The sequence below is a fragment of the Typopeltis vanoorti genome, chromosome 19 (assembly GCF_054136105.1).
Source record: "Typopeltis vanoorti isolate ZY-2024b chromosome 19, IOZ_Tvanoo_1.0, whole genome shotgun sequence".
NCBI lineage: Eukaryota > Metazoa > Arthropoda > Arachnida > Uropygi > Thelyphonidae > Typopeltis > Typopeltis vanoorti.
The window spans coordinates 82,715,068-82,728,636 of NC_143567.1; the positions used below are offsets into that span (position 1 = coordinate 82,715,068).

Here is a 13,569-nt window from a genome sequence, read left to right on the forward strand (position 1 = left end):
AGTATACTTTCCTATCTTTTATGGCTACTACTTTGCTTTTGTCAAATCTGGTAACCATAGGATTGCTATTCTTTTATGGATATTTAAGCGCTTTCAATTCCGGAAGTGAAAGCTTTTTAGGAGGTAGTTTTTCTTTGAAGAGAATCATGGCACTTTGAAAGAGGTTCTGGAGGAACTGAACGGGCCTCTGTTTATAAGATGAAAAAAAAAAAATCTATAGCAGGCCATTTTCTTACTGTGCATAATCATGAAGTTTAGGTAACACGAAAATTTCACCCTGAGTGAGAGAAGGTCCATATATTAGCAACTAATTTATCAAATTAATTCTACATCAGATGATTCCTACCTGTTGCAGAATGAAAGTTTTCCGGTGACCTAAGGTTCATTTTATCTATATCAGGGCAAGTAAATCTCTATATATCACAACTCAATAAAGCAGAAATCATTGGCCCTTTTAAACATGGAAATTAATTTCCTTAATGACTCAATTATAGAATTCCTAATTATGAACATTTTATAATAACTGAGCATATTTTGCTGCTTACAGTCTCATTTTGCTAATTTGCGGCTTATTTTGTGGATTTATCTTATATTGAATAAGGTAAACTGTAATATTATTCCTCTATAACAATGGCGCTGAAGTAGTATTTTATATTTATTATCTCGAACGATCTGGTACTGGTTTGTGGTTCCATCTGTGTTGAGGGGTGACAGAAGGGATTGGCTGTAGTCTTTTATACAAAAATATTTGGGTAAATTATCAAAATTTTTATTTTGTAAGTTTTCGATAACAATAAAAAAAAATAGTTTAAACTTGAATCCCAGAATTTAGAACTTTCATTTCCCCCTATTTCATGCCTGGTTTGTGTGGCCGTTGTCATCTTAAAGTCTTTTTCAGGGAAGAGAAACTAGCTTGTGGAAAATCATGGCATGTAGAATGTTTTTGCTGTGCCAATAAGAAATGTAATCGTATTCTGGACAGCCTTAATCAGACCGAATATCAAGGAGAAATATATTGTCGCGCTTGTTACAAAAAGCTATTCGGATCAAGTCGAAATCCAAAGGAATTGATTAAGAGCATTCTGAAGGTTGAGTCAGAATATGAAATTCTATCCATTCCAACAGAATCTTCTGGTATGAGGCTTAAGGCTAGCTCTCACTGGAGTGATTTTAAATTAAAACAAGGAATTTCAGCTATCTGCCCTCGTTGTAAAAAAGTAGTATATTTAGCCGAATCTAGACGAGGTGCAGGTTTTTACTGGCACAAAGATAGTTGCTTTATTTGTAGCATTTGTAATAAAAGACTGGATTCGTCAACCATGTGTGAGACAGAAGGAGAACTATTCTGCAAAGCTTGTTATGGAAAACTCTTCGCACTTTTGAGCAAATTTTCTGAGCCATTAAAAAAAAGGGATGAATGATTTTCACACAGGAGGTCTACGAACATGGTAAGTTACTCCAAAAGTATTATTTAAAAATGCTAATACAGTGTCTTTATTGTTTACATGCATCAGTTTTCAAGTATTAGCGCCCATCTGAAACCCCAATCGTTGAAAAAAAAAATATATAGAAATAGGATTTGAGGTATGGGTTTACTTTCAATAATTATATTATTGAAGGTAGCGCCTCAACTAATATTTTACGCAGAAAGTGAAATGCTAATTATTTAATCCATTTCAAATTTTTGTAACTTAGAGAAATCATTGTGCATTTCCTCCAATTAAAAATGTTTGTAGTTTTTGCATATTATTTAGAAATCGCGTTAATGTTATATGTGTATACCGGGTTCTTCAAAATACATTCAGTCCATGACTTACGACGAGGTTCTGTTCTGATGGTCAGTGCCGTGAGTCCAAAAGGTTTTAAGTCGGAAATCATTATATGAACCATAAGGGTACGTTAACAATTAACGTATCGCGTTAGTGTTAACGCGATACGTTAATTGTTAACGTACCCTTATGGGTATAATAACTTAAAACTGATTAGTTATTATTTGTGCTTATGTACAAGCCCCCACTGGGGGCTTGTACATAAGCACTGCGACATTGCAGCACCCCCAAGGAAAAAACGAAAAAAAAAAATATTTGCGTTTATAAATAGCAATGCATTTATATGATGTTGTAAGCATTGTTGAAAACAATGCTTGCAACATCATATAAATGCAATACAACATGTTACAGGTTACAACTTATGTTTCGACATTGATTGCTTCATTAATAATTGGAATTATTCGATTAACGCTTTAGATTACGAAAGAAATGCAGTGCAATCTAACGCAGTGGCAGAATTATCACCTTGGTCACTTGCGGCTAGAATTTGCACTTGTCGCTGCACGTAACAAGTGAATTCGACACTGCTCGTTAAGCAGTGTCGCTACAGATAAGTTGAATGCTTGCCAGCATTATTTCTGTGAGATATGAAACTTTTATTATTGGTGTGTGTTCGTGGTGAGAGTGAAATATTTTTGATAAATCTTATTTTTTTCTGTTAAAATAACATATAATTATTTATATATTATAGATACAAGGCTGAATTATGACGAGTGTCACTGTTGAAAATATGAAAACAAGTATATATTCTCAATTATCATTACATGAAATATTATCGTTGCACGAAACAAATACACTGCGATCTAACGCAGTGTCCGAATTTCGGTGAATTGCAGCTAGACTCGACGATATTCGTTTGCACTTGTCACTGCATGTAATAAGTAAATCGGACACTGCTCGTTGAGCAGTGTCGCTAGATAAATTGCATGCTTGCTCCCGTTATTTCTGTGTACGAAACTTTTTTTACTGGTTTGTGTTCGTAGTGACGGTGAAATAATTTTAACTAAGCAATGTTTAATATTTAAATTTACTTATCAATAAACTGTTTACTGATTAGAAAAAAATGAATTATTTTTCTTATTTTGTATACGCAGCACCCCCACATAAAATTTTCACCTGCCGCCACTGTGCATTACTGTATTATATCGTAATACATAAAAATGAGAATACAGTGCTTCTTTGCACTTAACTAGTAACTAGTAAACTAATCAGCTGGAAATACACGGAGCAAGAGTAGTTCTTCAAACTGCTGCTTTTTTTTACATGTAATTGGAAGAATCGTTGCAGGAGGTTAGATTATCAACAACAGATTTTCTAGGCTTATCTTCAGAAGGTGAGATGAAGTTAAGCCTAGAAAATGAGCAGGAGCGGACATATTTAAATATTTATTCACCTTTCAGTGGTGTGTACAGTCTACCTTTTCTTTTCAGCAATAATTTCTCTGTAGCAAGGAGTTACAGCTTGCATTATTCTGCATAGTTTGCTAAAGCTCTTGATGTTGTACATTTCCTCACAGCTGAATTGCTTTCTCCAACTGTTTCACTATAATTTTTTTTTGGGGATCAACTTCTGCATTTTTTCTCTTTTTCTTCTGTTTTTTTTTTTGTTTGTTTTTTCTGTTTTTTCCTCTTCTTTTTCTTCTTTTGCCACCCTTCATTGTCATTCTCCAAACCCCAACCCTTTGCTAGCAGCATTATTCTTTTCTTTGTTTCTCTGAAGTTTCATTTTCTTCTTTCCTCTGTAATTTGAATAGATTCTTCTGACAAACATTTATAATCTTTCTTTCTTGTTGCTTTACCTAGAATCTTTTCTGCAGCTTTTGTGACTGTACATTTTATATCTTGGCAGAGTTTTTTTTAAATTCTCTTCCTGTGTTCTCCAAACTTTTTAATTTCTTTGACTTCTACTTTTTTTATATGATTTAAATCAAGTCTGATACTGTTTTTTTGTTTCTTCTTTGCACTTAATTTCAATTTAACTTCTGGTATTAATAATTCATGATCTGTTCCACAGTCTACACCAGGTAGGGTGTTTGCTGCTTGGATAGTACTTCTCAACCTTCTGCTGGCAACAATATAATCTATCTGATTTCTGTATTCACCATTATGTGAAATGCGCAGTTCATGTGTACAATCTTCTTTATGTTGTTGAAAGCAAGTGTACATTTTGCATTACAACCCAGTGTCAGATAGAATAATTCTAATCAGAATAAAGGTATATCCAGTGGATGTTACTTTCTTACAGTTGTATGCACCCACGACATATTCAAGTGAAGATGAGGTTGAATAATTTCACAGCAGCATCAAACAAGTAGTATTCAATATTGATAAAAAACAGATTTTCTCTTGACATTAGGTGATTGAATGCAAAAGTCGAAGAAAAAGAAGAACGAGGCATCCCTGAAAATTTGATTTAGGACTGAGGAATGAAGCAGGAGAAAGGACGTTGGAATTTTGCATCAAGAATAGTTGCAATAAAGCAACTATTCTTGATGCAAAATTCCAACGTCCTTTCTCCTGCTTCATTCCTCAGTCCTAAATCAAATTTTCAGGGATGCCTCGTTCTTCTTTTTCTTCGACTTTTGCATTCAATCACCTAATGTCAAGAGAAAATCTGTTTTTTATCAATATTGAATACTACTTGTTTGATGCTGCTGTGAAATTATTCAACCTCATCTTCACTTGAATATGTCGTGGGTGCATACAACTGTAAGAAAGTAACATCCACTGGATATACCTTTATTCTGATTAGAATTATTCTATCTGACACTGGGTTGTAATGCAAAATGTATTTTCTGTATTCGCTTCTAACAACGAATGCTACTTCATTTCTTCGAAGGTTTCCATGTCCAGAATAATACAACATGAAATCATCGGTAAGAAATTAACCAATTCCTATCCATCTCAGTTCCTGATTCCTAAAATCTTAACTAGAGTTTTTCTCATTTCTTTCTTTAGCAGTTCCAGTTTTCAGTGCTGCATGCGTCTTACGTTCCATGTTCCTATTTTATGTAATTCAGTAAAGCGGAGGCGTCTTCTTCTGAGATTAACTCTATCAGAAGTTGAACTTCCAGAATTCCTCTCTGCTCTTCCCTAGTAGACATTTCAACGCCTTTCAATCTGGGTGTTCCATCTACCAGCACTATGTCATAATAACGTAAGCCCCTGTTCATAAGATTTTCTTGGCACAAAATGTATAGAAGAGATTTACCATTGCCTTCTTCTGTGTTCATTTAGCCTACTAGATAAGGCAAATATCTGGGAGAAAGGGAAGACTCCTACTGCAATAGATGAGGAAAATTAAAACAGGAAAGATTGGGAGGAAGGAGCAAGAAGGAGAGAAAGAAAGAAGGGTAGGGACAACTCTACTGATATATAACTGACGTATATTATATGAAATAAGGTATGATGCAGCATCAGGTTCCTCGGGTTCGCCATTCCTGTGCTCACTAAAGTGAGCCTTTGAGGTGGAATTTAAAATATTCCCAATAATATTGGAAGAACCTAGGAAGATCTTGCATGGATAATATATTTTCCTTATGACAAATATCCCAAAAATGGTTGCTAAGAATAAAGAACTCCATTAGATTTTTGCAAATATATAGAAAGCTTGTTATACTGTCCCAAGGAGGGCAACATGAAGGAACAGTAGAAATAGTGCAGAGGATGTACCAGAGATCTAGGTATGCTATAAAGACTGGTAACCTTCAGAGGAATTTATTGCTAGCAAGGGCAAAAGTAGGGATGTTTTATGTCACCAACATTGTTTAAGATCTATTTGGACGTGGCCTTGGAGGATTGGAACTGACAGTACAGGGAATGGGTATCCATAGGAGAACAAGTCCTGCATTTTCTTATTTTCTCTGATGATCAGATGATTCTTTCACAGGACAAGAAGGATGTGGAATACTGGATGGGAAAACCCATTGTATACTTATAAATTGGGGCCAGAAAGTAAATAATTTGAAAACAAAGCACCTAGCAGTTGGAGGTGATAATGCAACAGATCTTGAGTTACAGGTGAAAATAAACTTGGTGAATGCCTTCAAGTATTTGGGCTCTGTCCGAACAATGTGAGGTGGATATGGTATTTTGAACAGGACAGGCACAAGCTATTAGAATGATTATTGATATTTTAAGGAGTCATAAAGTCTCAAAGAAAACTAAGAAGCTACAGCACGAGCAAGTACTGTATCTTCTTAAGTACGGTTGTAAGCGTTGTTCTCTCACTAGCAGCAAAAATAAACAAGTAGCAGTAGTGGAAATGGATTACGTAAGACGAAGTATTACGTAATATTAAGCCACTCCTATTATCATCTAATGAATGCTTATATACGCGCGGAGATGGAAATTGAACAGATTATTATGGAGAGTATGGAGGCACGTACTTTGAAATGGTATGGGCACGTCCAGGAATGAGAGAACGATGGCCAAACTAGCCACCTCCTGGGATGAGAAAAAAGAGAGCCCACTGTGAGAGCGATGGAGAAAAGAGACTTACAAGAGGTAGACTATGAAAATTGTCCAGAATGGAATGAACAGGCAACTGCTGACAAGTGGAAAAGCCTGCAAAACGCAATGCAACAAACAAAGTGACATACATATATACATGCACGGTATCTATCGAAGGCTGGATTTCAAATTCTTATGGCTGCTAAGTTCTAACTTTTAAGAAGCTACCCTGTAGACAAAAAACTGAGAAAATTTTAGGTTATCTATATTGAGGCAGAGGCCGTCCCTTGTAATGTGAAGTGCTAAGCTGTTGTCTGTTTAGCTTATGCGTAAGTCCGGCTCTATATCTATCACTCACTCTGTTGATAGAAAGGCTTAGTAAACAGACATATGTAATGGCGGCAAGGAATCCCCACCCAACTGCTTCTAGGTCCATGAACCAAAACATTTTTTCTTCACATGGACAAATAACTTTCCTGTGTGTGTGTGTGTGTGTGTGTGTGTGTGTGTGTGTGTGTGTGTGTGTGTGTGTGTGTGTGTGTGTGTGTGTGTGTGCGTGCGTGCGCGCATACCAGAGCCTACTCTCTGCATATCTGCACCAGATATAAGTTTTAAAATTTTATTGTGTACCGATATGCACCAGATATGAAACCACATTCAGGACTGGTGAAAGATTTCCTCGGCAGGACAATTTCATCAGACCTAAATTTAAAACGAATTGGTTTACAAAAATAAATTTTAAAAGGTGCTAAATTATTTATTATCATATCTAAAAAAGGAGATATTATTTCTTATTTTGTTATTATTACTTTTTTACAATTTTCTTTATTATTATTTATTTTTTATTATTTATTTTTTCTTTTGTTGCTATTATTATTTATTAATTTTTTCTAGATGCCACATGCATAAGTTAGGGGATGAAAGAAAAAGGAGTGACTGATTTTTATGCAAGGACTGCAACACTATACTTTTTGATTCTATTTTTGTGATTCGTGAATAAATATATCATTATTATCAGCAGTTTTTTTGTCTTTTTAATGAAGTGCCAGTGCTTATTGTCACACCACCTTTTCTGCCTTTGCATTATTTGTCAAGTAAAAAACGCCAAGATACACACTTTATTATTATTATTATTATTATTTTGTTTTAAAATCATCTGGATTAGGCCTTTGCTTTTAACCATACTGATTCTAAATTTGTGTATATCCTCACCTACTCCCTATAAGTGAATAAAAAGCTAGATCTTTTTATTCACTTATAGGGAGTAGGTGAGGCCTCTAAGCTCTATCTAGCTTTCGAAGATTGAGTGGGCGGTTCAATCTCCCCCAGTAGCCAATCAGAGATAGCTGTCCTGTGCTTACCACTAATTCTAGGTAATTATAGGCAGCTACCGATGAAGGAACCGGCAAACAAGTGTTGCCATCTCTTGGTATCTAATCCTAACAGGATATGTTACTGTCTGATATAATGTGAGTTCTACGGTCGATTTTCTTGAGTTTAAGGATGAAAAATCCGAGTTTCTGGGAGAAGAAATCCACTTGCCAATGCCAGAGGTCGACTAACGTGGGAACTGGTTGAAGAAAGGCTTAGAAAAAGTTCCTCCACTCGGTGACTAGATTCGAACTATAAGTCTATCTTCGTGCAGCTTAGCAGAGAGGATGCATGCGCCACTTCCACTGACACGGGCCTCCATACGGGCTCTTTTTCGGTGCGTTCCATTTTTACACTGCAGAAAATGACCAATGCCCTGTAATAGGTATTTCATCAAAATTTAATAAATTAAAACATCTTAGGTCAAGATTTTATGTATCTTCATAAAACTTTGGTCATAAAAATAGTCTGTTGCTGTTCACTATTTTTTACACTACTTACTACTCACATTTATAATTAATATAATTTAAAATATGACTGAATTGCTCACTCAGTGTCCAAAGTTGGGCTACATTAGCCTCGCCTACTCCCTATAAGGAAATAAATGCGTTAGTCGATTTTTTATATGTAAATTTACATTTAATAATAATAATAATAATATTATTATTATTATTATTATTATTTTACATATTTAATATTTACGTTTAAGTATGGTTATTTAATCGAGGATGTTCTTCAAAGTTTTCAGAATTTCATAGTATTCTTGCAGTTTATTCACATACTGGAAAAAACTTGGGAACTGTTATTAAAGTTACCCTATAAATAAGAAATAATAATAAAAAATATTTCATTCTAACACTATTAGCACTGTACATTTGGATCTAAATGTTATGTACTAATTTGTGATATAGAGATTGTGACAGATATATTGTGTTTGCAACTGATTTTTGCCACACCTGATTTTATTACACTTATACTTTGGATAATTAAGATCTGAATCCTGCTTGGATTATCTTGCTAAAGAAAACTGTAAACTAAGCATTTATTTAGTTTGAGTACTATGCCAGAGAGAGACAAGTATATTTGTATATTTCTCCTCACTGCATTAAGACTGGAAATTATTTCAGTTACTTTGCCTTTTCCCACATCCCTTTAAGTGGGAAGTGGGAGAAGGCGATGATTAATAATATCATTATATTATGTATGCAAGCATTTTTGGCATATATTATGGTGTACACGAGATTTTGATGAAGTGCATTTCATGGAGCCTGTTTTACTAAAGAGGAAAATTTGTCCTCTGATTTTCTTAACAGAGTATCAAGTTTTAATATTTACTTTTTTGTACTATTACATACCAAGAATTGGATACGAGATCCAATTACTATTAAAAATTGGGATGGAGACCAGATCGTTCTCGGACTCATCCCATTATATTTTGAATGCAATATGTAGCAGAAATATTGCTAGATGTATAAATATAAGCCGAAAAAGTGCATACTTAAAAATAATACTTATGATACAATACACGTAATCTCATATTATGTATTTTTGCTCTATAATGTTCTCTTATTTTGCTATTTTATTGAACACGAATATTAATATGTTTGCTTTTACTTTTGCATTTTTCATCTTAATAAGCAAATAAATTTTATATTACTATAAACTGCATTTAATGTCTTCTATTTATGAATTAACTTAATTGTTTGGAAATAGTATTCTTTACGGAAAAGCAATAAAAAGGTGTTTTATTGTAATTACTCTCGTGTTATGCAGAGAAGGGACGTATATATGATCACGGAGAGAGGCAGAAAGAGCGAGAATTCGCGAGACGTCCCATCTCTCACATCTTGCTGATACAATATGGCTATCCCAGTACCTTGTACGCGATTTAGTGATAACTATGAATTAAAAGAAGAGCTAGGAAAGTAAGTAATATATGTTTTATAACTAAGCAGTTTTATGAAACAGCCGATATCACTGCGCAAGTGATTCTTTCACGGATGTGAGTATTTTGCTTTTACATTTAGAGATCTGCATCAGATGAGCGCATGATGATGCTCCCACTGCAGTAAACATATCGGTGCTTAGGCTTAAATGCAGTATGGTCGTGCGGTGTTAAAATGCCACAGTAGCATGTTTTATTTTAAATTTATGAGACGATAAATTTGTCCAAGGAATTCAAAGTAAAATTGTAATAATGGAGATGTCAAGGTTTTTATTAATAACATGCGATGTAGGAGACGTTGATGCTTTGCTAAGGAAACCAACATTCGAAAACAGTATTAAAATTATGCTGAAAATGACATTTTTCTTGAAATAAGATGGTAAATGAAATTGAAAACGTCTTTTCAATTTCTTTGAAACGTCTTTGTTAAGATAATAACATGCAATTTAACATAAATTGTATGTTAATGTATGATGTATACTTTTGCATTTTAAATATAATGCAAAAGGGTAATATCACTTTCCGTATAAATGTCTGTTAATAGGAAATATTAATTAAACATCACTGGAACGTTAAAAGACATTTTGAGGGTAAATGATTATATATCAAGACCATTATATAATATACTGGAATGAAGTATTGGGAAGCATTTAATTTATAATTAACAATAATTCAAAAGATGTAATGAGTATGATTCCATCAGAATGCCCTGACAGTTATTATGTCATTTTACCAGTAATGATACTGGATGGTTAAGAGTGAGGTTACTAATTGTGTTCTAAATGGACATTCTTATTTTCTCTCTACAGCCAGCTGTCACTTTCAGTATATAGTTGAATTGACTATCAAGTAAAAACAGGAACTAATGCATTTCATCTTATCCCTTTTCACATAATCCGAGTACCCTAAAAAGAGTGCAAGTTTTGTTTGCTATTCATGTTTTGGACACCCTTAGTGTCAATAGAAAATTATATTATATAGTAAATACTTAAGGTTGAAAAAGCCATGGATAAGTAGAAATAGGGAAGGACAGCAGGTGTAGAATGACATTTCACTTGGAATGCTGAAATCTGACAGTTTAATAGTTCTACGCTGCCTAACTCCTAAGGTTTTGGTCATGAGATTGAGTTCCTATTTGATTGGAATAGTTATAATTGTGTCAATTATTTTCATTATTATGTGACACCTCCAAGGAGTCCAAGGACTCATCTCAGAAGGACACTCTACTTCACTGCACTACACGTATATCCTCTACACTACACCATCTCCCTTACTGTTTAACTCTCCCACTACACACACAACATCAATGCCATCTACCCCTGATCACCACCACTAACAACAACAGTATTTTTTGTCTGTAACATTGTTACATTCCATTTTCTATAGAAAAGGGAAATAAAATTGAATGGGAGAGTTATAAAGGAATTTCTGTGCCTGAGGAAAGCTTTACGTGAGCACACTTTACTGACTGTGTTTAGGCCAAATAGTTTTTTCCAAGGCCAGATTTGACAAATAGTCAAAAAATCATGGGTATACAATATGGATTTCTAACATTTTGTTCAAAGAAGTGGATAATACGATGCCAAAGGGGAGACTGCATAAACTGCTAAATATGTATAGATGTAAAGAGAACCTTATGCAAATCTCCACATAACTTATATTTAAGGTATAAATTAGTAATTAGAATTAAAGTACAATATATAGATAGATAGTTAGATTTAAATTTTTAATATATCATTATTTAAATCATGCAGAGTTATACTATTCCAATGTTATTAATAATCTATACTATTTAGAAAAATGACATTAAACTTAACACATAGGAAATATTCAGCTTTTCTTTACTCTGTGCACTGACAATTTGTGATAAGTGAATAAATCTCTTACAAATCTTTAGTCGAATTAAATAATTGCTGTGATAAATTTGTATAAAAATCAGCAATAAAAAAAAATGAAAATTGCCAGAAAAATGGAAAATCTGCTTCATTCTTGGCATTGACTCTGAACACAATTTTTAGTCTGAATGGCAAATTTATGTTCAGAAGCAGTTGAATAAATATAGACGAATAGTTGAATAAATAAGAGAAAATTCAGTCAAAGACGAAATATACAAGGCAATGTCAAATCAGTATTTATTCATGGGTTGGAAAGTTGTATTCGAAATAACAGTTGATCAAGGATTATAGACCACAGATATCAGAGTTCTGCAGACAAATTAGATGAGTCAAAAGATAGCATTAGTCATCAAACCATATTAAAAATGAAGATAATTAGAAAAAATATTGTATGTTGTGAATATTTCAGAATGAAACTGTTTGCAAGAGGGTGAGGGGTGGTTTCTTTGCATGGAGGGTGGTTGAACCATGGAATGCATTGCCTGATGGAGTGGTGAGAGTGAGAACAAACAATGAGTTTAAGGAGTGGTATGATATACTTTGTGTTTTTCAGGGGGGGGGGACCTCCCCTTGATGAGTCTTGATAGACTTTGTGTTTCTTAGGAAGGACCTCCCACGATGAGTCTTTTGACTCCATGGAGGCCTGAATAATAATAATAATAATAATAATAATAAAATCTGATCTTAGATGATATGGGCACTCAAAACCAAATGAAAAATTATTAGCAAAACAAGTGTTCGAAGTAAAAATGTCAGAAAAAAGACCCATAGGAAGACAAATTAGAGAACTGAAAAATAGTACTTTATTCGATGTGGAATAAAGTCAATGATAGGAAATTAGTTAGGACATATAAAGTGTATTGTATACACCAGAAAATGATGACAACTATATATTAGATATGATTAAAAAGTGAGATATTCTTCGTTTTAAAAAAACTGTTATTTACACACACACACACACACACACACACACATATATACAGGGTGTTCAAAATTCCACATACAAACTTTGAGGGGAGGTAGAGAACACCAAAATCAAGCATATTCAAATAGTAAGCATGACCGGAAACGCCACTCTAAAGTGATAGGTGGCGCTATTCGGCAGCGCTCCATTTGAGCAGTTGGGGCTTCCTCGTTCAAGCTTTCGACATCGTACAAAGAACATGCGTCGTTTTACGAATGCTGAGGTGGCAGACATGCACCTCGTTTACTGATGTGAAACCATATTATGTATCCAACTACTATTGAACTGTTCAGTTATGCCTAATAAAGTTTTTTACATTATTTACGGCCTTGTGTTATTTCTGTATCTTTGTGTCCCTGTTAGTACCTTCCGGTGGCGTTTCCGGTCATGTTTTCCTATGTGAGTATAGTTGATTTTGATGTTCTTTACCTCTCCTCAAAGTTTGTACATGGAATTTTGAACTACCTTGTATATTTATGGACGTGCTAGAGTGTGCAAGTAGAGCATTTGCCTAGTAGATTAAAAAATATTCACAAAAATTTTAACCAAAAAAAAAGAAAAATCATTTACAGTGATTTATTGTGCTGTTTATCTATATTGCAGTGTAATTTATTGTGCTGTGTATTTATATTGCAGTATGATTTATTGTACTATTATCTATTAATATAATATCAGTTAGTAACAAAAAAAAAAAGAAAAAAAAAAGCTAAAATGTTGTTCTTTGGTGTATTTTTCTTTCAGTTGAATTACACCGAAATATGTTCCCACCACTTGATGTTAGAATTAGATCAAAATAAATTAAATGAAGTATAATTCTAGATTCTCTTCTGGCTTTTTGTTTATTTCGGTGAGCTTTCGTGCATTTTTTGTTCATACTGTTGAAGCACAGTAGCGAACAAATTAATCCGAACAAGCCAAATTTTCTTCAAGGTTTTGGTTTGGTTTGGTTTTTGTTTCAGTTCACAATAATTTTTGTCTTGGTTTACTATTTTCATTTTAGTTCACTATTTTAGCTGGGTGCTGCATGTTTTAACTGTCTCTACAATGTTTATCAATAGTGTCGTGCATTTTTAATAGCATAAGCAAGTTGATATTTGTAGTGTTTTATTCATTT

General features: G+C 33.8%; 1 protein-coding gene and 1 long non-coding RNA gene across 2 annotated transcripts in view; both read left to right on the plus strand.

The window, feature by feature from the left end:
- The first annotated feature begins 829 nt into the window (after positions 1 to 829).
- Positions 830 to 7,294, plus strand: LOC150096302 (uncharacterized). Its single transcript, XR_016549886.1, has 2 exons — positions 830 to 1,448; positions 7,175 to 7,294. It is a non-coding gene; the product is annotated as an uncharacterized LOC150096302 (long non-coding RNA).
- Positions 7,295 to 9,479: 2,185 nt separating this feature from the next.
- The window catches only part of LOC150096303 (calcium/calmodulin-dependent protein kinase type II alpha chain-like), a 736,535-nt gene continuing 732,445 nt past the window's right edge, over positions 9,480 to 13,569 (plus strand). Inside the window, exon 1 of the mRNA XM_090409027.1 lies at positions 9,480 to 9,576. Within this exon, the coding sequence (XP_090265153.1) occupies positions 9,512 to 9,576 (65 nt within the window). The 5' untranslated portion in view covers positions 9,480 to 9,511. The remainder of the gene's footprint in view (positions 9,577 to 13,569) is intronic.